At 42.0% G+C, this 23,587-nt stretch overlaps 1 protein-coding gene across 1 annotated transcript in view; it reads left to right on the forward strand.

Annotated features, from left to right (window-relative positions):
- The window catches only part of LOC124594154 (otoferlin-like), a 171,566-nt gene that overhangs the window by 126,896 nt on the left and 21,083 nt on the right, over positions 1 to 23,587 (forward strand). Inside the window, exons 14-15 of the mRNA XM_047132512.1 lie at positions 3,368 to 3,566; positions 12,523 to 12,706. Of these exons, the coding sequence (XP_046988468.1) occupies positions 3,368 to 3,566; positions 12,523 to 12,706 (383 nt within the window). The remainder of the gene's footprint in view (positions 1 to 3,367; positions 3,567 to 12,522; positions 12,707 to 23,587) is intronic.

The raw sequence follows: 23,587 nt of genomic DNA on the forward strand, positions 1-23,587 counted from the left end.
TTTTTGCTCAAAATACCTTACTCTTATGTGTTTTAGAGTGAGAAATCCAAATATACTTAAAAACTGTATCACCCACCATTTATTCACTTTTTACGGTTAAATTTATTAAATTAAGCGATTTTTAAAGAATTTAACAGCTTTTATATAGTTAAAATAATTTAAATAGGAGGTGTAATGAATGTAGATGACGTTGGTAGCACTGTTGAAAAACATTTTCTGGCAAAAAAAGGTCGATTATATTTTTGTGTTAACACATGGTGTTTTGTTTACTGTCAACCTAACCTCACTTTCCCATTTCCTGTACATGTGCTCAGTACAATGTCTATTCGTGGTTATAAAAGCTCTGCTGACAATTTTTGTTATATTTGTGGTAAACTTGTGATTAAAAATCACCAAAGAAACATTAAAGACTTTGTAGAAAAGGTTTATTTACCATACTTTGGATTTAAACTTGGTGATCAAGATAAATCTTTGGCGCCGCATAAGGTATGTAATGTGTGTGTTGAAGATCTGAGATAATGGTCCAAAAAGGAGAAAAAGTCTTTAGAATTGCTGTTCCTAAGATATGGAGGGAGCCAAGAAATCATTCCGATGATTGCTACTTTTGCAGTGTTGATATTACTGGTCACGATTCGAGAAACAAGAAGGTAATAAGCAACCCTAACCTACTGTCCGCCATTCGACCAGTAGAGCATGGTGTAGATTTGCCGGTTCCTGAACCACCAGATGACTTAAATTATATTCCAATAGAAATATTTTCTGATGTACGATCTGATTTAGATGAACCAGACGATGATGAATTCCATTGTAATACCGAAAGTCTAGAGCCCAAATTGTTTACTCAGATCGAGCTTAACGATTTGGTTAGGGATCTGGACTTAACGAAAGAAAAAGCTAAATTGCTTGGCTCTTGATTAAAAAAAAAACTTATTCGCAGTTGGAACCAGCATATACATGTATAGAAAGCGAGAGATGCAATATTCCAAGTTTTTTCAACAAGAAGGTGATTTAGTGTACTGCTCAGACATTGCCCATCTGATGAATGAGTTTGGTATTGAATACAAAAAGGAGACTGGAGGCTGTTTATTGATTCATCCAAAACTACTGACGAAAAAACGCTACCAAGATCGCTGGAACACCAACATGATGGGGGACTACTGTTGGTCACTTCACCGAGAAGTTCGGAAAGCGACTCATCGTAGAAAAAGCTACACAAGAAGCTTCAAAGAAAAAAAAGAAAGAAAATACAAACCGATTCCAGATCTCAAGTTATTTCTCTATTAACACATATCATTGTTTTAAGTCGCTTAATGTAAATACAAAACATGCTTATGTTGTAACAAAGCGTTTCATTAATTTCCCCGTTTACCATATAGCATAGGATTTTTTTATACGATATAACACACAGAATATTGCTCAAAAACTATGGGTGATAAAAATACCTATGGCTACATTTGGATTCAGCTCATAAAAATCTATAAAGATGAGCTACCAAAATAAAAAAAGTTTAAAAAAAAGTTCTGTTGGCCTGTGTAATTCTGCTTATTGAACATGAAAGATTTTCTCCGCGGAAAGTTTTTTCCTATTTAATATTAGTGTCATGGTCTGCTCAGCACCAGCGGTAAATGCTTATGTCTAAACTTCGTATGTGTTCGTTGTTAATTGCTAAAAACAACAACTCATTTTCGAGACCTCATACGTATTAGTGTTGCTGTACCTGGTAATCTTTGTGTAAAATTTCATGGTAATATTGTAAGGGAGGCACTTAACTCATATGTGTGTATCTATCATATCAACTCAATTAAAACAGTGCGAGAACACGTTGAGATTCAGTCCTTCTGTTTCAGCAATAAGCTGATGTAGAATATCTAAGAATAAGAAATAGAAAAACTATGATGACGAACGCACCCTTAACTACATCACAAACTCTAGGTTGTCAGCTCATTTGTCCAGTGGAAGATAACATCAAAATTAACATTCTGCACTTTACTTTCTGACACATTTTTCTGTACTTTGCCGGTCAATACTCTTCCTTTCTTACCTCCGTTTCCTCCCTGAAGTATCACAGAAGCAACAGATAATGTACACGTACACAACTTGTAATATGCGCTGTACAGCTACATTTGATATACAACAGAACGAAGTCCGAAGGCTGGTATGAGATTCGTTCTGTTGTCACTAGTTGTAAATTGAAATGTAATACACTAAATAAGCAGAGAAATAAAATATGTTGTTATCTCCTGATTGGAACTGAGGGAGTCGTTAGAAGAAAGTACTAACCGACAGTACTAAACCTCAGTTTCGGAAGCATTAGTCTGATCGCGCAAAATGAAGCCAAATCACGCTGTTAGTAAGTAGTTTCATTGTGCCGCTAAAAATAACTATGTGCTGCGTAAATAGCTTTTCGCAATTGCATTTTATGTTATTGACTTTGAATTTAACCAACATATAACATGCAGTAACACAAAATGAAGGCCACCCTTTCAATTAACTACCCCTCACACACTGCGCTTGCTGACTACACTTTCATGAATAAATATAAAATAAAAGATGAAACAAAGGCACAAATGCCGAGTCTGAAGGACGATCTCTTACTGTGAAAAGTAATTTATGTAGTGGTTTTAATTAACGAATCGACCTAGTCGTCTGACATAATCTGTTTGATAAAAGTGCTACAATAGAATTTTCCTGTCATTTCTAGTTTCTAATATGTTACTATCCCTTAGAACCCCGTAGCCTTGCCGCCATTGGACTGAACACGCACTACAAAGTCCATCCCAGTAGCGCTCCAAAAGTAATTATTTACCTTCGGATGGTGGAGAAGCAGAAACATTTAGAAATGAGTTAAATTCACTGAAACGAAACGAATACATCGATGACGATGAAGTCAGTAAAGATGCAGTTTCACGAAACTAAATCAATGCTATCCGTTCAGAAGTGCGGAACTTGCAATGTTTGAAATATGTGGTGACATTTGAAAATTTGTCCCGGTCAGATGTCAATTTTCAGTACAAACCAGATGTTCAAAACATTCATTACCATCAGATTATACGTCCTTTCTGTAGTCAACCTGTTCAAACTTCCGTCACAGAATTATAATATACCACTTCCAATTTATTCGATCTAAAAATTTAACCTATTGATAAAAATTAAGTCTTCAAACATTTCAAGGTTTTTTCAGAAAGATAATGGTAAATAATTTGTGCGAGTAATATGCCATGACAACACTGTTTCATTTAATGCAGCACCCATCCACTATATGTGACGTTATTATACCGTACAAGGAAATAAATCATTCCAGGAGCTTAACATCGAACGCATACCCATACCCATCATGTTGCTAACATATATTGCCAACTGTTGGTAGCGGATGAGACGACGAGAACTGAAGGAGCACTTGGGATGCAGGAAGGGCTACAACGCGTGGCGCGACGCAGAGCGGCCGACGCAGATACTGGAGGGCCTGTGCAGGAAGCAGGGGCTGCGTCTTCCTGAGTACCTGGCCGACGACACGCTCAGTGTTGCCGGGGCCACGTACTCCCTGCCGTTGACCGACCAGTCCGCCGGTAATTCACTGCAACACCTTGCACCCTGCTCACTTCCATAATGCAGTGTGTTTTACAGCGCCAGGTGGGAGATACAGTATAAACACAAACTGAACTGGCTGATTACCAGGTACCAAACAATTGTTACGAAAGAAATATGCAATTTTTTGCGTTATGATGACAAATTGAAACTTTATAGTTGCTGACGTAGATGAGGCATGCGGTTTTCCAACATACGTGTGTGTAATTCTACACTGAAGAGCCAAAGAAACTTGTAAACCAGCCTAATATTGTGTAGGGCCCCCACTAGCAGGCAAAAGTGCCGCAACACGACGTGGCATGGACTAATGTATGAAGTAGTGCTGGAGGTAATTGACATAATGAATCCTGCAGGGCTGTCCATAAATCCGTAAGAGTACGAGGCGGTGGAGATCTCTTCTGAACAGCACGTTGCAAGGCATCCCAGATATGTTCAATAACGTTTATGTCTGGGGAATCTGGTAGCCAGCGGAAAAGTTTAGACTCAGAAGAGTGTTCCTGGAGCCACTCTGTAGCAATTCTGGACGTGTGGGGTGTCGAATTGTCCTGCTGGAATTGCCCAAGTCCATCTGAATACACAATGGACATGAATGGCTGCAGGTGATCTATCACAGTCGTATCTAGACATATCACGGGTTCCAAATCACTCCAACTGCACACACTCCATACCATTACAGTGCCTCCACCAGCTTGAACAGTCCCCTGCTGACATGCAGGGTCCATGAATTCATGAGCCTGTTGCCATAACCGTAGACGTCCATCCACTGGATACAATTTTAAACGAGACTCGTTCGACGAGGCAACATGTTTCAAGTCATGAACAGTCCAATGTCGGTGCTACGGGCTCAGGCGAGGCGTAAAGCCTTGTGTCGTGCACTTGTCAAGGGTAGACGAGTGGGCCTTCACCTCCGAAAGCCCATATCGATGATGTTTCGTTGAATGGTTCGCATGCTAACACTTCTTGATGGCCAAGCATTGAAATATGTAGCAATTTGCGGAAGGGTTGCACTTTTGTCACGCTGAACGATTCTCTTCAGTCGTCGTTGGTCCCGGTCTTGCAGGATCTTTATCCGACTGCAGCGATGTCGGAGATTTGATTTTTACCGGATTCTTGATATTCACGGTTCATTCGTGAAATCGTCTTACGGGAAAATCCCCGCTTCATCGCTGCCTTGGAGATGCTGGGTCCCATCGCTCGTGCGCCGAATATAACACCACGTGTTGTCTTACATAGATGTTGCCGACCGCAGCGACGTATTATGTCCGTTGACATATCTCTGTATTCGAATACGCATGCCTATACCAGTTTCTTTGGCGTGTCAGTGTGAAAGGAGGTAAGCGTAAATTTGGTTCTTACGGACATGCTACAAAAACATAGGTGAAGCAAAAGAACAAGACAATATAGTACAGAGGGGCCGAGCAGACACACCTCTGCACTCAGGATACCTATTGGGAACCTATGAAGCATCTTCGGTGCCAGTAAAACATTGTTCTTCCGCCCGCAGCTGTTGCTAATTCCGCTGAGCTTAGTACTCTAACTGACGTTTGTCCAGTCATGTCGGTAGCTGCACGCCCAGAAGAAGTGTTGGCGAGCCCAGGCTGTGGGGGTTTCCGGCGAGCAGGGGCGGCCGTTGCCCAGCACGAAGCGATCTCGCGCTAGCTGCTGGAATGTCTTCAGTCCTACTCCAAATTCTTCGATGACCCTTGATGATCCTACTGTGATTTACTGTGTCGGTAGTCGTGTGGTAGGTTGATCTCTTCCCTACCACCTGGTGGGCACCTGAAGGTGCAGGAGTGTTGAACAGGAACATGAAGCTCAAGAAGCCCTGTTACTGTCTTACACGTAGAAGATCAGTGCTGGTATCACCATGCAGTGTGGTGTTGTCGAGAAACAGTGAGTTTCTCCATCAGTAGATGAATGCTCTTCATTTTGCTATCTTCGTTTAACGGGCTGTTAATTGCTGTGTCAGTACCTCTCTGTGTGCTCTTGTGTAAGAGATAGAGTGTCTTGCACCTTGTCTTGTGAGTTTACACATAACTTTCTCTCACTTTCTTTGGTTTTCTGTCACAGTCGCTGAATGTGTATTGTCACTCGGCAGACAGTGCTGTAACGTGTTGAAGGTCTGACTCACTTGCGATATAAAGGCTGGCTCCGTGCTTCCACCTCTGTCTCTGGTATGACTTGAATTTGCCTGTGGCAATGTTAGTGAGTTTTAATATAAAATATTAATATTTTCAACCCCTTACTATTCGGTACCACAACAATATTATTTGTTTTCTTATTTGCTATTCACAATTTTCAAATCACATAAACGAATTCTGTCCGTAGAAGAATGGTTATTATTTCATGGCTAATAGAAGTCGCATCAAATGCTAATGTCGTCATTACAGTGCAGAATGGGATATGTCAAGTTTTCTTTGATTTCCGTTTTTCCTAGAGGCTTGCTTATTTTTCATATCGTGTCTTATCTTTCAACTTTTATTCAGATTCCATCTGAGATGTCTGGGCTTGATCCTAATTTCTCTAATGTCTTTCATTCATTCTCAGTTTTAGAAGATGTGTGAAAGTTTTTGGTAAACGTTTCACTTATTAGTTGATTCTGAATCCTATCAGAATGTTTGTTACTGAGAATTTGCGATTGATACATTGGTCAATCTTCTTTACATAAATATTATGGCAAGTAAACTCTTGTGAGACAGAGTTACCTGGACCTGCAGAGTTTCAACGGACGCTAGCTGTGAGCCTCCATTTAGCCAGCTGGTTCAATCCTGCAGTATCCAGATCTGTTGATCATTTGGATTTTACTGTGGCCTGTTGTTGGACTGCATAGGAACACAAGGACAGGCATACTCGCTAAGGTTGCAGATGACCGTGTCGAGCCACCACAAGGCAGGAGCACTGTATTGTCTACCAGGGCCGTGGTAACCCCTTTACATGTTCACCTGCAATCATAAGGACAGGCATACTCACTAAGGTTCTAGATGACCGTGTCGAGCCACCACAAGGCAGGACCACTGTATTGTGTACCAGGGCCATGGTAACCCCTTCACATGTTCACCTGCAATCCGAAAACGTGCAACGAATCCGCTACAACATTCTGATCATCCCACACCATTTTTCAGGGACTAACAGCTGTGGCGCTAGTGTATTACTATCGAATGACTTGGCTACCATTAACAGCACTACCCAAACATCTTAGATTGGAATGTTTCCATGGCTGATAAGCTTCGTCTGTTGGTGACTGGTATCACATACTATATAGTGACGAATTACGGTTCTACACTACCTTGGATGAGCACTGTCGGTGAGTCTTGCGGCGACCTGAAGAAAGGTTCCATTCTTCTAGACTTGGTGGGCACATCTGTCTTGGTCTTGGCGTCACTGTTTCGGGTACCAGCTCGTGTGACTTCAGGTCACTGTTTGTAGTGACTGAGGGAACTCTGACGGCACAACGATTAGTCACAGACATCCTTCGCCCTCTTGTGTTAGCTCTTGTGTGACAGTATTGGTTCAAATGGCTCTGAACACTATGGGACTCAACTTCTGAGGTCATCAGCCCCCTAGAACTTAGAACTACTTAAACCTAACTAACCTAAGGACATCACACACATCCATGCCCGAGGCAGGATTCGAACCTGCGACCGTAGCGGTCTCGGGGCTCCAGACTGTAGCGCCTAGAACCGCACGGCCACTCCGGCCGGCGTGACAGTATTGTGAAACCATTTTTCAACAGGACAATGCTCGTGCACACGTGGTACGTGCCCCTATGAACTGATGCGATATTGTAATGTTGTACTCCCGTGGATGGCAAGATCCCCAAATCTGCCCCCGGTAGGAGTAATTCACTACATTACAGGTCCATATCATAACGTCAATATGCAGCAGGATTTTGGAACATATATTGATTTCGAACATTATGAATTACCTCGAAGAAAACGGTCTATTGAGACACAGTCAACACGGATTTAGAAAACATTGTTTTTGTGAAACACAACCAACTCTTTACTCGCATGAAGTGTTGATGCTGTTGACAAGGAATTTCAGATTGGTTCCGTATTCCTCGATTTCTGGAAAGCTTTTGACACTGTGCCACACAAGCGGCTTATAGTGAAATTGCTTGCTTATGGAATATCGTCTCAGTTATGTAACTGGATTTGTGATTTCCTGTCAGAGAGGTCACAGTTCGTAGAAATTGTCGGAAAGCCATCGAGTAAAACAGAAGTGATTTCCGGCGTTCCCCAAGGTAGTGTTACAAGCCCTTTGCTGTTCCTTATCTATATAAACGATTTGGAGACAATCTGGGCAGGATGACACTGTCGTTTATCGACTAATAAAGTCCTCAGAAGATCAAAACAAATTGCAAAACTATTTATAAAAAATATCTGTATGGTGCAAAAATTGGCAGTGGACCCTAAATAACGAAAAGTGTGAGGTCAAGTGCGAGGTCATCCAGTGCTAAAAGGAAATCGTTAGACTTCGGTTACAAGATAAATCAGTCAAATCTAAACGCTGTAAATTCGACTAAATACGTAGGAATTACAATTACGAACGAACACATAGAAAATGTTGTGGGGAAGGCTAATCAAAGACTGCGTATTACTGGCAGGACACTTAGAAAATGTAACAGATCTACTAAGGACATTGCCTACACTACGATTGTCCGTCCTCTTTTAAAATACTGTTGCGTGGTGTGGGATACTTACCAGATAGGACTGACGGAGTACATCGAAAAAGTTCAAAGAAAGGCAGCACGTTTTGTATTATCGCGAAATATGGGAGAGAGCCTCACAGAAAAGATACAGGATTTGGGCTGGAAATCGTTAAAAGAAAGACGTTTTGCGTTGCGACGGAATCTTCTCACGAAATTCCAATCACCAACTTTCTCTTCCGAATGCGAAAATATTTGGTGAGACCGACCTACACAGGTATAAAAATGATAAAATATGGAAATCAGAGCTCTTGCGGAAAAATATAGGTGTTCGTTGTTTCCACGCGCTATAGGAGATTTGAATAATAGAGAATTGTGAAGGTGGGTCGATTAACCCCCTGCCAGGCACTTAAATGTGATTCGTAGAGTATCCATGTAGATGTAGATGTATAGTAGATGTAGATGAACACAGAAGGTACCAAAGAAACCCAAAACTAGTAAAATCGATAACTAATTGCAAATTTCCAGGAACGTGTCGGAATGGCGTTGTTTCCTTGACACGCTGTATTTTTACCGAAGACATTTGGAACAGATCACCGAACATGAAGCTGTTCTAAATGATTACTTGAAGAATACCAAGAAAAACAACGAAAGAAGCATACAGAAGGTAGAGGATGCATTAAAGCAATTCGAGAAGTGCAAAATGGATCTTACAAACGCAGCACCTTTAACATTCCCGAATGTAAACAATGAACTTGTATTATTTGTAGATAATACTGTGGCTGACAACCTATTCAGCCTGGAAGAATTAGTACCAACTAGTTACGAAAAGATAGCAGACTCTCAAGTGAATGATCAAGAATTCGAGAAAATTCACTCTAGTTATCATACCTCATCGAAGTTTAAACAGCAGGAAATCCCTTGTGGAAGATTATTATGGAGTGATGTACCAAAGAGTAACATTCGTCCTTATATTCCGCAGCAATTTAGATATCAGGTTTCTTCCGCATTACCACAGTATGATGAAAAATGTTATTATGCATTTGTTAAATTAGTAACGAGCAGGTTCATTTGGTCAAGCATCGAACAAGACATCCAAAAAATGGGCGAAATCATGCACTGTACGCCAAAAGAACGAAGTGACTAGACATACTAAATCTCCTATTGGCCAGTTTCCAGCCACAGAGGGACTATTTAAGGTGGTACACGCCGATCTAGCCGACCTACCTTTGAAATTACATCAGACGGTTCCGTAACTGGACAGAAATTCTACTACGTGATGGTCGAGCAGAAACAGTGGCGCGAGCGTTTTATAACTCCTGGATCACTAGATTTGGAGCAACTAACCAAATAGTAACTGACCAAAGAAGACAGTTCCAACCAGAGCTGTTCCTTGCATTAGGTAAGATTTGAGGTTCTAAATTATCACAAACTACGGTGTTTCATCCACGATTAACTGTGAAAATAAAGAGATACCATCGAACATTCAAGGCAGCCGTCAGAGCACATGGTAAAAATAAATGAAGTGACATCATTCCAGGGCAGATGGTGAAAATCAGTGGAATGACATCATTTTTAAAATTCTCCTAGGAATGCGTTGATTTGTGAGAAAAGAAAATAATTCAAGAGCTCCTGAGATGCTGTATGGCACAACTCTAACGTTGCCTGGTGATTTCATTGTAAGGTCGGAAAACAAACCAGAAGTAGATCTTCCAGTATTCACTTCTCAGTTACGTTAGTAAGTGGATAAACCACGCCGTTCAGAATGTTCACACAAGGTAAAGGAAATACCATTCCGTAGTAAAGATCCGCATAATACAACTCCTGAATTTGTGAGGAATGGCAAAGTGAAGGCCAAGCCTCCTTGCGAAGGCTCCTATGAAGTTCTGGAGTAAAAACACAATATTTCACTCTAAAAATTAAGGATGTGCCAACTGACATCTCATTTGACGGACTGAAACCTGCCAACATCTTTGTGAACACGAATACCAGTGGCCGGCAGGATAACCTACAGAGCACTTCACCTGATAATGAGTTACCCATACCTCCAAGAGGCTCACTGAAGAAACTTACTCGATTTGGTCGAGTTGTGAAATTCTCGAGAACTGCAAGCAACTGCCTTACATTGATTGAATGTTCCGTCGGTTCTTGCTAGAATATTTTATACATAATGAATGAAACACGAACAACAATGGTGTAATATTTTACAGTATATATTGTATAATATTTCACCATTGCGTGTGTTTCATTTGTTAAGTAATTGACTTAGATACTGAGAACCTACAGTTCAGTAATTAGTTCTTCTTTATATTGACTTTTTCTCCTCTTTGAAAACAAATGACATTTTGAAATGCACGCAGTAAGAAGTCTTCATATCAATGGTTTGTTTGACTGTGTGATATTTGTCTTGTGACGAATGGAAGTTTCTGAATAATAATTTCGAATTTAAATATTCCGTCATTAATTGTGCAACAGAACTAACAGTCTTTGCCTTGTTAACCTTATCAAACTTGTGAAAATGTTGAATACGAAGGACAGCTGTGACTGTAAAAAATCTTTATTGAAAGACACGAACGGTTTCGCAAACTATATTTGCATTACCAAGTGTTTACCTGTACACAAATACATAAGACAACTTACTAGAATTTTGGAAATGGCAGCAAATGGGAAATAAAAGCGTTTAGGTTTGTGCCTACTTACAGTCAATCCATAGAGGTGATCTATTTGAAATCCGGAGAAAGTACACTTCCCAACATTCTCATCAAAGTATTTAAAACGTCTCTCTTGAACACGTGCAAACGTCCATAAATAGGAAAAATGGCTAAGGCCATCCTGAAACCTGAAAAAGGCGCTACAGTCTGGAACCGCATGACTGCTACTGTCGTAGGTTCGAATCCTGCCTCGGGCATGGATGTGTGTGATGTCCTTAGGTTAGTTAGGTTTAAGTAGTTCTAAGTTCTAGGGGACTGATGACCACAGCAGTTAAGTCCCATAGTGCTCAGAGCCATTTGAACCATGTTGAACCTCAAAAAAGAACTGGTAAAAAAGTGAAAAGCGGGAACATAGTGGATATTAATTAATAGTATATAAGGATATTCTGAAGAAGAATAGTATTTGAAACTTTGATGGAGCAAGAACTGTTTCATCGACAGTTCCGTACTAATATTACAAATGGGAAAGTAACTTTGTCTGAAATTTGGTTTGGAGAGAGCTGGGAACGTGAGTGGGAACTTGGGCTATTGCAGAAAACAAAAAATCGATTCTAAGAGATGAAATAGAGGTTGAACGTCTTTTTTACATTAGTGCACATAAACCATGTTAAAAAATAATTGTACTTGTTGTATGACGTACACAGTGTATAGTGTGTAGATACTTAAGTAGCAGTGTATAGTGTGTAGATACTTAAGTAGCACAATGCATAGATGCGCACTCTTGCTCCTGTGTGTTTGGAGACGCCCCAAGCGGTCAGGAATACCAACCTGACTGTCGCCCGACATACGTCCGGCAACTAGGAGTGACGGTTTGGGACGCCATTTCTTTTCATAGCAGGATCCCTTTGTTGGTCATCCACTGTGCATTTACAGTATAGCGATACGTCGTTTTGTTTCCCCTCATGGCAAGCCTCCCTTGGCTTACATTTCAGCAAGATAATGTCCATTCGGACAAGGCGAGAGTTTCTAATGCTTGCCTTCGTGCTTGCCGAACGCTGCCTTGGCGAGCAAGGTCGCTGGAACTTCCACCAACGGAGAATGTTTGGGTCAGTACGGGCAGGACGCTCCAACCATCTAGGGATTTTGACGATCTATCGCACCAATTGGATAGAATTTGATCAATGCCAAACCCAATAAGGGATCGGATAATTGTCAGAGGTGGACCAACGGGTTAATACTTGCTCAATTTGTGAAGCTCTTTCTCTTGAACAAATAATTGAATTTTTCTGGCATTGTAGTCATTTGCTTGTCTATACCTGTGCGTCACATCTACCGGTTTCTATCCCATTCGGGTAATTCCTTCGCGCTTCGTTTTTGTGTCTTAGAGTATATTTTTAAGCTGGTTATGTTTCGACTGATACTAAGAGAAAATTGTGGAGGAAAAAACAAAATGTTTAAAAAGTACGATTTTTCCGTCGACCTCCTAGTTGTAACTTGGCATATTCATAAAAGTCAAAGAACTAGTTAACCAGGATCTCTGTACTACATTGTTGCCCATGCGGCTAAAGTCTGAATGAGACGATAAAAAACGTCTGAATAGAGTGTTGAGAGAAACTGACGGTGTTTTTCGCGTCGCAGCGGAGCGGCGGAGTTCGGAGTGGCGCGAGCAGCTGGCTCTGGAGGCGCTGCGCGCGTGGCGGCCGCGGCTGGTGGCGGAGCACGTGGAGCGCCGGCCGCTGCTGCACGCCGCCTTCCCGGGGCTGGCGCAGGGCTTCCTGCACCTCTGGCTGGACCTCTTCCCGCTGCCGTCCGCCGCCGCGCTGCCGCCGCCGCCCCTCGACATCTCGCCGCGGAAGCCGCGGGACCTCGAGTTGCGCGTCGTCGTCGTCGGCACCGAGGAAGTCCCGCTCGACGAGAAGGACTTCTTCGGCGGCGGCCGGTGCTCCGACGTCTATATCAAGGGGTACGGGGGTCACGCATTACAGCGCATACCGTTCTCGCAGCTGACAGTTTCAAACATGAAAATATTTGAAACTTCCTGGCAGATTAAAATTGTGTGCCCGACCGAGACTCGAACTAGGTCCTGAGTTCGAGTCTCGGTCGGGCACACAGTATTAATCTGCCAGGAAGTTTCATATCAGCGCACACTCCGCTGCAGAGTGAAAATCTCATTCTGGAAACATCCCCCAGGCTGTGGCTAAGCCATGTCTCCGCAATATCCTTCCTTTCAGGAGTGCTGGTTCTGCAAGGTTCGCAGGAGAGCTTCTGTAAAGTTTGGAAGGTAGGAGACGAGATACTGGCAGAAGTAAAGCTGTGAGTACCGGGCGTGAGTCGTGCTTCGGTAGCTCAGATGGTAGATCACTTGCCCGCGAAAGGTAAAGGTCCCGAGTTCGAGTCTCGGTCGGGCACACAGTTTTAATCTGCCAGGAAGTTTCATATCAGCGCACACTCCGCTGCAGAGTGAAAATCTCATTCTGATGAAAATATTTCTTTGCGATGAGCAACCGGCGTGCTCGAACGATAGGAATGCGGTGACCATGATCTAAAACAGTGGTCGTCAGCCTGCCCTGCCCAAGAGCCGATACTGATATTGCGTGGTGGTAATAATCTACATAAATTAGTGTTTTAAGAGCCCCTAACAGACTACCTTTAGCACGGGCGCGGCAAGTTGGCCGCTGGCCCTCGAGTATTGATCCTTAAATGTACGCACTATTCGTCACACTTCATGCCGCCTGTTCTCTGCTGCCAATTCTTTGCAAGATCAGGGACGTGAAAGTTGTGACACAGTAATTGCCTTAGAGGTGTTGTTGTATTGTCTGTATGAGTAAACAAAATGGTTCAAATGGCTCTGAGCACTATGCGACTTAACTTCTGAGGTCATCAGTCGCCTAGAACCTAGAACTAATTAAACCTAACTAACCTAAGGACATCACACACATCCATGCCCGAGGCAGGATTCGAACCTGCGACCGTAGCGGTCACTCGGTTCCAGACTGTAGCGCCTAGAATCGCACGGTCACTCCGGCCGGCTGTGAGTAACCGATTGATTGATTAATAATGGTAATTGCACTTACATTCAAATGCATGAAATGTTTTCAGTGTCGTTTTTCTTTGTACTATAACAGCCGTAATGTAATTACACATTCCTTACTACAAATATGTACTGCTCTTTAAGATGACCATCTCTGTAATGCACATTCGCGAATCCATGGTACCTCCGTCTCAAAATGTATACCATAGCAACTCATCGGTAGAGTCGCTCTCGCCCATGAGTTGTCACCACTGGAAGACAAACGATAAGACATTCCCCCTCTCACTTTCAAAAAATGGTTCAAATGGCTCTGAGCACTATGCGACTTAACTTCTGAGGTCATCAGTCGCCTAGAACCTAGAACTACTTAATCCTAACTAACCTAAGGACATCACATACATCCGTGCCCGAGGCAGGATTCGAACCTGCGACCGCAGCGGTCGCGCGGTTCCAGACTGTAGCGCCTAGAACCGCTCGGCCACCCCGGCAGGCTCCTCTCACATTCTCTAACACTGAAGTGGTCGTGCTACTTAGCCCTCTGGCCGTAAGGTAAGCGGCCAACTTTACTTAGCCGACGGTCGAATTCACCAACATCAAATTAAAATTAAACACATCTTGAAATATTATTATCCATGCTAGTATTTTTGTTTATTGCTGAGAAAGAAAATTACGCTCTTAACATGCTCATAACGCTGTTTGACGTTTTTGGAATTGGCTGTTAGTTGCTAGATGCTTGTTGTTATAAAATGCAGCTCAGAACCGCGTAAGGCACGAACATTGGATTCATGTCGCATGCTACCTGCTCGCCGCAGTTCGACGAGCAGTGTTCTAGTGGACTACAGGTGTTGGTGCTCACTCGGTGACAATGCGGAGAGGGAGGGACAGAGGGATCGAGGAGGGAGAGAGGGGGGGAGAGAATAAACTTGCACAGCTTGGTGGAAGTTGAAAAACAAAAGCGACACTGCCCCGGCTAAAGTAAATTGTCAGTTTCCTTCACTCACTATTACACCTTGGGCTCCGTTGGGACATAGCTAGCTGCCATGTATCTTTAGTAGGGCCACGCGCCTGTTTGGTCACAATCGCTGGGTGCTCGCCCACGTGAAGGCAAGTGACTGAACACCCTGCCAAGTGAAGCGAGTCATAGCGAACGAGTGCTGCAAATACAACTTCGCGACGCAGGTACGATGTTCTTCAACCGTCCTACGTTAACCGGTGCTCGTCCCCTTGTTATAGAGGGTAATTTTAAATAATGGGACAAAGTTTTTGAAATATCTCCTGAGACGGTGAGAAACAATGTAGGTATAACGATCTTATGTCTAGACACATATCGTTTCCACGCCACTAAATTTCCATGAGCAGTAAACTTCAGTGGACGACGCCAGTCTCAGCATCTGTAAGTTGACTAATCAGAACATCCACTACACAACGGCCACGGACAATCAATATCATTTGAGCCTCAGTGTGTGGGCAGAAACTTCTGACGACCAGCTCACTGAGCCTATAGACCTGCTCGGAAATCTCAACACGTTAGTGTACTAGATTGCCAGACAGCGAAGCGCGCTGGTCGCGGTGGTATAAGTTTGAGCAGTGGTACAGGGTGTATTATGCCGTTACTGAGCTGTGCCAGTGCATACGGATTCAATCATCTTCGGATTCCAACACAACGAGATCTACTTTGCACAGCTGCAGCACAACTGTACCCAACCTTATACTTTCACCTCTATGCCCCGTCGCACGAAGGACGCACTCAACATTCTGCATAGGGCCCAACAATATCAGCACAGATTATTAAACCGTCGAGGTCGCCACCCGTTCCCAACTTCTAAAAAATGAACCGAAGTGATCATAAGGCATTTACAACACTATACTGCATTGTTTTCATGTAGCACACGTTAAATCATATACTAACCATTCACGTTACAACTGCCGAGCCACAAACTGATCCTTGAGAGGGAGACACTAAGCCAACCCAACAAAGTAATGCATGCACACCATCTCACTAATGTTCTACGTCAGTACATATAAACCTATCGATGGCGAAGTCTAGTACGCTAGCCTCTTAAGATGACCGAGGAACAAGTATCGTTTTCCTGTCTCTGTCTTATCTAGACAGGCTTGTATAGCTTGTGTTTCTTTAAGCCATCAGGAGCCGGTATATCCCTTCACGCTATTTTAATGTTTAACATAATTTTCATATTAACTGCGGCATTGTAAATTTAGTAAATTTACCCTGTGCTCATACGACTTCATGAAAAATAGATTCTCTTTCCCTTTGTGTGCTGAATGTGATAATCATCCTTTATAGTAATCAGGGCGTACGCAAATCAGATGCCAGACTGTGATCCGTCAGTTTTGTATCTCGGCAGTTACTGGCGTTGTGAGTAGGCAAGCAAGGATGGTCCACTGCCGGCTGATAGTCTCAACACCAAAGGTCGCTTCCGGCTCTCACCAGCGCCAGCCTGGCTTTGGAACTCCTTCAAGTAGCCTATTTTTCGCCACTTGACAGCAGACCGTTGTGTCTTATCACCCCAGCACAGCCCGACGGCTGTTTCAACCGCATTTGACTGCCTGATGTTTGAACTATTTCACAGCATCTGTCTATGTCTGTATTCTTTTGCTTCGTTGCACTGGATGGTTCAACGACCGTTGTTCTGGTACAAATTTGCCAAATCATGGAAACAGCAGAACCCGTGCAACTGGATAAAAAATAGGAGAGAGAGAGAGAGAGAGAGAGAGAAAGACGGAGGGTGGGGGTGGGGGGGGGGGGGGAGGTTGTAGAGGCACCTCGACAACGCTTGCCCCCGACAGTAATTCAGCAAAGGAAACCGCTTTGTATAACCTACTCAGTCGCCAAACCACAACGATCTGTACTTGTACTTGTGGGATAATGTGCCAGGTGACCTACATAAATATACCCCAGATGAATGTAAGACACAAATATGCTGCCTGTGACACAGTGACCGACAGCTGACGCGTGGTTATGCCACATAACTCGCACCCATGAGAACTGAGGTACAAATTCCTGCCCAGCTATCAAGATAATTTTTTATGTTGTTCCTTAAATAGTGCAATGGTTTCTTCACAGTCGATTCTTTAACCTTCCCCGTCCTGTCTTAACCAGGATTTTTCTCCGTCTGTAATGAGCCCAGTTATTCTTCCTTGCCCGCGACGCCATTTCATGGCGAACATGAGTGAGAGTTCATATTTCTACGAATGTACGGACTCACATGGCAGTCACTCTAAACAACTCTTTTTCGCCCATCACAGCCGTTAGCAGGAATGTATTGTATGTTATACATAATATGGGTTATTTCATATATAATGACTAAAATGTTGACTTGAGCTGCATAGGTTTTATTTTAAATCTATTATGCCGGACCGGTATCTGGCCACACCCCGCACTTCAGAGGCATACCAATACTGTTATACCACATGGTAGTTATCGATACGTGATCAGTGATACATATAAGTTTGGCACAGCATACATCATGTTGCTGAAAAAGAGCGATGACCAACTGCACAAACGTTCACAGAAATTCTGAGAATACATGAAGTGGTCCCTAGAATCAGAAATATCCATTTACAGACATATGTTCTTAGAACCTGAAATGTTTGTTATCCTCCCCGAAATCGACTTTCTTCTACCGGTGACAGTTATATAGAAGTTTTATATGTGCTAAGTCATATCATGTTGTAAAACGCCTGTTGTTAAACGGATAAAACTGACGTTGTGGTCAATGTACCCGTAACCGAAATATCGATTTTATTCATTTATGACAGAAAACTTCGTAATAAAAACAACCCTTTTCAATTTTTTTAGTTCTTGATTTCAGCGCAGTCTTGTAGTCATCCCCGAGATTCGCACTTTGTTCTAACCAGATAAGGCAGATAATCTCTTGTCGTGATTTATTACAGCTTAACAACATGATGGTTCTACAAAAACAGCCTCTGCCAAAATAACTTCTGACGAAAGCAACCTTTGTCATTTGACAAGAGCTATTTTGTGTGAAAGCAAACAACAATGCGCCCTCAGTGTTCATTTCACCTTCGTGGTTTACACCCCCGGTTGCTGAGTGGTCAGCCAGACAGAATGTCAATCCGAAGGGCCCGGGTTCGATTCCCTGCTGGGTCGGAGGTTTTCTCCGCTCAGGGACTGGGTGTTGTGCTGTCCTAATATCATCGTTTCAGCCCCATCGACACACAAGTCGCCGAAGTGGAGTCAAATCGAAAGAATGGCACCCGACGAACGGTCTACCCGACGGGAGGCCCTAGTCACACGATCTTCGTGGTACTTGTTGGATTATTTCAGTTTACTCTTTCGTAAATGACGGTTCAATGTCTGTAGAATCTCTGAGATAGTATTTAATGGCCTAAAAAGCAGTAACGTCAAAAAGAAAGAAAAATGTATTATGAAAAAGAAGCTGATGGGCGAAGAATACATGAAAAAGCACTGTCTGCACTCTTTATTTCCACCAGGAAATTATCCATCTGTTTTCTTGATGAGTAGGTTGACCTGACCACCGCTTCCTTTGGCTGCAGATGCAAAAGACTGCGGTGCTTTCAAACGACAACACTGACAAAGGCAACAGTTTTTCTCAGAGTTCTATAGAATGGAGTCAAAAATGCACAAGATTCCTATTTGGCTGGTCTTATCACTTTTGATAATGTGAAACAAAAAAGGTCGCACAAAATAATGCATGAAGAGGGAGCAAGTGATGGTGATGGCACCGGTTCAGGTTCGTTGTCCAGAATCCCTTTTGCACACAGTATTGATAACAAAAAGGAAGCCCGAGTGACTGCAGATGCTACTATAACAGACTAATCGGTATGCAGAGAGGCATTCATGGCTTTTCATACAATCTGTCGACATCGATTATGCACTATCCAACAGCATCTGATCTCAGACAACGGTTCCGCAAAGGGTATGAGAGGCAAGCACAATAATAGACTTCGTGCAGTTCGGCCACTCAGAGACCTTGTAGAATATCACATATCTTTATGTAAACCAAGAGGTTTCCCTTTCGTAAGAATTTGTCCAAAAGGTATCTGCCTGAAACTCCAACTGTGAAGTAAATTCACTGAGTTTTTTCCGGATAAATATCAAATTAATGTGCCGTACGAACTCTACTGGGAAGTTTTCAGTACCTTCAGTATATCATTTGAAAATCCTCAATTTGAGGCTTGTTTTACCTGCGACGCTTTTAGTGAAACGGATATCTGCTGCTAGCGTCAGTGACGATTCAAGAAGTTCACTTAAGAAAAGCGGAAGCGTTTTATTAACTAAAAAGACGCTTCAACAGAATGCCCCACAGGGGTTGATGACAGTTGTATCTATGATGACATGCAAAGAACCTTCCTGTACCTCAGCTAACAACTAACGCAACATTTTATGTGATACAGCTATGGCATTATGTATTCTGCGTTTACGGCCTTGCCAGTGATGAAACAGTTATGTTACGTATCGTGAAGTCGTTGCAAAGACGGGGCAGAATGAAGTGACCTCTTTATTGTTTCAGTGCTTGAGAAGTAGGCACCATCTGAAGAGAAATTTAGTTCTGGTTGGAAACGCTGGTCACAATAATAATTCTGCATGATATATCTTCTGTATACGCTATTGTATAGTCTGAAAATGTTCATGAATGACTTGCATCTTTTCCATGAGAGGCCATACTTTTCGGCCCAATGAGCAAGACTTCTCCTCAGTTTCATGTAAGAAACAGAATCAGGTCATTGAAGTATCTGATGGTTAGGTCACAGTCATTACCTCTTCTCGAAAACATCCAACACCTTTCCACATCCGCAAAGCAGACTAGCCAGTGATAGACCTTGGCGTACGGTAGCACTTCGGAGAACGGTGAACCTTCCACATGAGTTGACTTTCAGTCAGATTTATCAGAATGTAGTCAAAATTAGGAAATCTAAAACTCAAGACGTTACAACACCTTTTGCTTATTTGACGAGTGACAGCGAAAACTTTTTCAAAACGTAGATTGTCTATGGGGAGGAAGAAGATGGGCCGAACGTGGATACCGTTGAATCTGATGAATTCTATGTATCTTTAATGTAACTTAATCTTGTGTTCTGAAAAAGATTAGCGTATTATGAGCTCTATGAAGTACAAATAGTGCACCTATCGAGTCATTCTCTCTTACACCCAGCTACATTTTCTGAAAAAGAAACAGCCATGTCAGTGAGGACTGTAATTTGAAAAAAAATATTTTTAACTAGACTGAAAGGTACGTTAGTACTGTGTCATAAAAATGTCTTAGACATTGCCAAGAAACTACATAAAAATATAACTGAGGTCAAGATGCTACACAACTATTAAGAATGCTTTCTTACTCTCCTTAAAAATGTAATTTTTTTGTAAGGGTCGGTTTTGTTATGAAGTCTTTTATTATTTTACGTGATGTGACTACTTCCAGAAAACTTTTACGTTCAGTCTGTGCATTGTTTACACAAACGACATACCCAACTTTACAGATGATGAAGTGATTGTGTACGCCAATGACATGGTTTTATTTAAAAGTAGTTACAAAGTTAAGTATATAAATAGGAAACTTCAGTAACTTCTGTACAAATCAATGTCTGGGAAGCCAAACATGTCTTGCCATGCAGTCTCTGTTGCCTACTGAAATTTGTTATGGGGTGTTCAGAAACACAGGTAGATGGGGTGTTTAATTTTTTGCGTCAACATTATCAGAAAATTAATTTCTTGTAGTATGGGCCCACAGCTTCTACAATCTTCTAAGTGAACTCACATTCACTTTTAGCTGTTACTGTTTCTATTTCTCTTTGCAGTTTCGGCGTTGTGTCATTTCCAAAAATAAGATTCCATGTTATCTGACGTTACAGAAATACATTAAACGTAACGTTATTGTACGACTGAGTTACTCTTGATGATAGTATAATCATTTAGTGTTATTAATGAAGTAATTTTTATTGACATGTAGGTTAATGTAAGTAATCATGGGCAGAGATAACATTGACTGGCTTCCACTTGCTTATCAATAATAGATCTTTTGATGTCATTAACAACAACCAATGTTGATCATCAAGAGTAACACAGTACTACAACAACGTTATTTCAACGTATTTCTGTGACATAATATAACGTTAAATCTCATGCTTGTAAGTGTCACAAATTCCGAAATTGCAATGATGGAATAAAAACAGTAACAGCTAAATGCGAATATGACGTAATTTAAAAATTATCAGGAAATGTAGTCGTACCTTATGTCCTACGTAGCAGTTGTGTGAGAGGGGAGGTGGAAGGGAGGGATGACGGTTACCAATAGGAGTTAAGTTACAAGTCCAAAGACCATCGATTTCTTAAAAGCAGGAATCAGGGGGCAGTAGGCGACCATGACAGATACGCTCCGAACAAAGTAGTCCCGTGGGAGGGATCCCAAACTCACCCCCCCCCCCCTCCTCTGAGTAAACCACCTATGACACGATCTAAAACAAATAACGGAATATCAGTGCCACATGAACTCATTCTTTCGGATCGCAATACCTCGACTCTTCAGATAAAAACCTCTTTACACCCAGCAGACAGTTTAGACACGCCAACTTTTTAATAAAAATGACAGAAGCTGAGACCTAAGGCTGTATTGGCGTTTCCTATTTACCCACGATTATTACTCGTACCTCTACCTGTCGGCAGCAATCAGATTCGAAGCATAATGGCGCCCAACAAGTCCTAATATAACTTGGGAAATCCAGCCAGATTGTATCATGTAGGCAGCCGCAGGCGGTTAGCGTACAGTGCCTTATTACAGCAGACAGTGACATTTCAGTTTATTGTTGCTGTTTTAGATCACTGGGCTCACAGTGGATTCTTGTAAGGCAGGGCAGCTAATGTAACTATCCTCTTGATAATAACAAAAAGCGGAAAACTAGATCGCCCGGAAGCTCGATGTGGCCCATACGACAAACGTGAGCATGACTTCGGAGAGGAACCCGCTTTTCACGTAACTGATGCATTCCCAACATTCGTTGGGAAACAGGTCAGGAGGTGCCATCGTTAATCTTCTGTAACAATTCATGCTCCATAGCGAAGTGAATTTTGGCTACAAGCCGCCATATGCGCTAGAGTTCTGGTTATACTATGACATAATGCCCATCACTTACTGCGAAACTTTCTGATGTATTAAAACTATGAGCCTATTTGGTCATCAACCAGAGTTTTTACACTTAGTTAAGACAAGTCTTGTCATCGAGTGAGTCGAGAGATAACTATAACTGGTGCGTGAGCGTGTTGAGTATGTGACGGCTACGTTCCGTTACATGACACAAAGAATCCTATTGCTTCGAGGTCGCGCAAAGTTTTGTTATAACAACGTACAGAGTGTTGTGAATTCATTCTGGGTATAGAAATTAAAAACAACAATTTTCTTTTACGTTTAATATTTAATTATCAGACTACGTTCCATTTACGTGGTAAGTAAACCATCATAATGTAACAAAATGGGGAACACGGCAGTGACTTTCCGTAGCTAAATAGGAGAGAGACTTTCCAATATTTCATATGTTTTGCAGTGTTTCTCCTGAAAGAGTTCTTTTTTGCGGAAAATGTGGTTACAGTAATCGCGCACGAGGATGTGTTAGAGATATAATTCCTCCCATGATTGCAAAAACATTCCGAAAATTTCATGTTTCAGCACGGCGGAACACTGCATGTGAGAGAACTTGTTAATAGTGAGATGCAGCAATGACCGATCAGCCGTAATGGGGATACTGATCTCTCACTGCCCAATTGGCGCCACAGGTCCGCCATCACGCGGTATAACATTTTTTTGTGGGGTGTATGAAAGAATCCGTCCTCGTGACTTTCCTTACAAAATTTTGGCTGAATTACGACGCGTTTTAACAACAGCTGTCACTACAGACAATCTCGCCAAAGCTTGGGAAAAGTTTGATCATCGTCTAGTTGTTCCAAGTGTCCAAGTGTCCGGTGGAGGTCACATAGAATATTTGTGAAATCTAAATGAAAACATTGATGTGCAAAGGAATTGTAAAAAGCACCCCTACGTTTATATGCATGCATGCAAAAGTATGCCGTTGTGAAATCGAATGAACCCTGAGACAACAAAAATGTTGTAGTCCTATAAATAAGTCATTCATGTCAGTTTTCTATCACATATATTACTTCGCAAGTCAACATCCCTTTTTCTCAACACGTACTAGTAGTACAGGGATAAAGGGTTTTTTAGCCGGCTCCTTAGCTAAAACTTACTATTTGCAGAAAATTTTAATGTAAAGAGGCTGTTAACTATCGTAGGCAAAAGGGCATCATGGATACCCAGCTTCATACCTATATTCTACAAAGCTAGGTTATTAATCACGAATAAGAGACTCCCTTTTCAATTTATGTTGTTAAAAATACTATTTTACTTGTTTTTATTAACTCGATAATTTGTATACAGCATTGTCGTACGTAATAACCGTGATCATTGCGGTAGTCCATTATCTCTGCCCGGCGAATAAGCTGATTTTTCTGAACGAATATACTTTCCGAAACGACATTTGTCATTGTTGCCTTGAATTGTGATTTACCTATTATTACTACGGCCTAACGTGCTTACTGTCATTGAACTTTGTTCAAAATTATGTGCATGGAAATGTATATACAGGGATGTATCATAAATTCATGATTATTATTTCGTGTCG

The sequence above is a fragment of the Schistocerca americana genome, chromosome 1 (assembly GCF_021461395.2).
Source record: "Schistocerca americana isolate TAMUIC-IGC-003095 chromosome 1, iqSchAmer2.1, whole genome shotgun sequence".
In the NCBI taxonomy this organism is placed as follows: domain Eukaryota; kingdom Metazoa; phylum Arthropoda; class Insecta; order Orthoptera; family Acrididae; genus Schistocerca; species Schistocerca americana.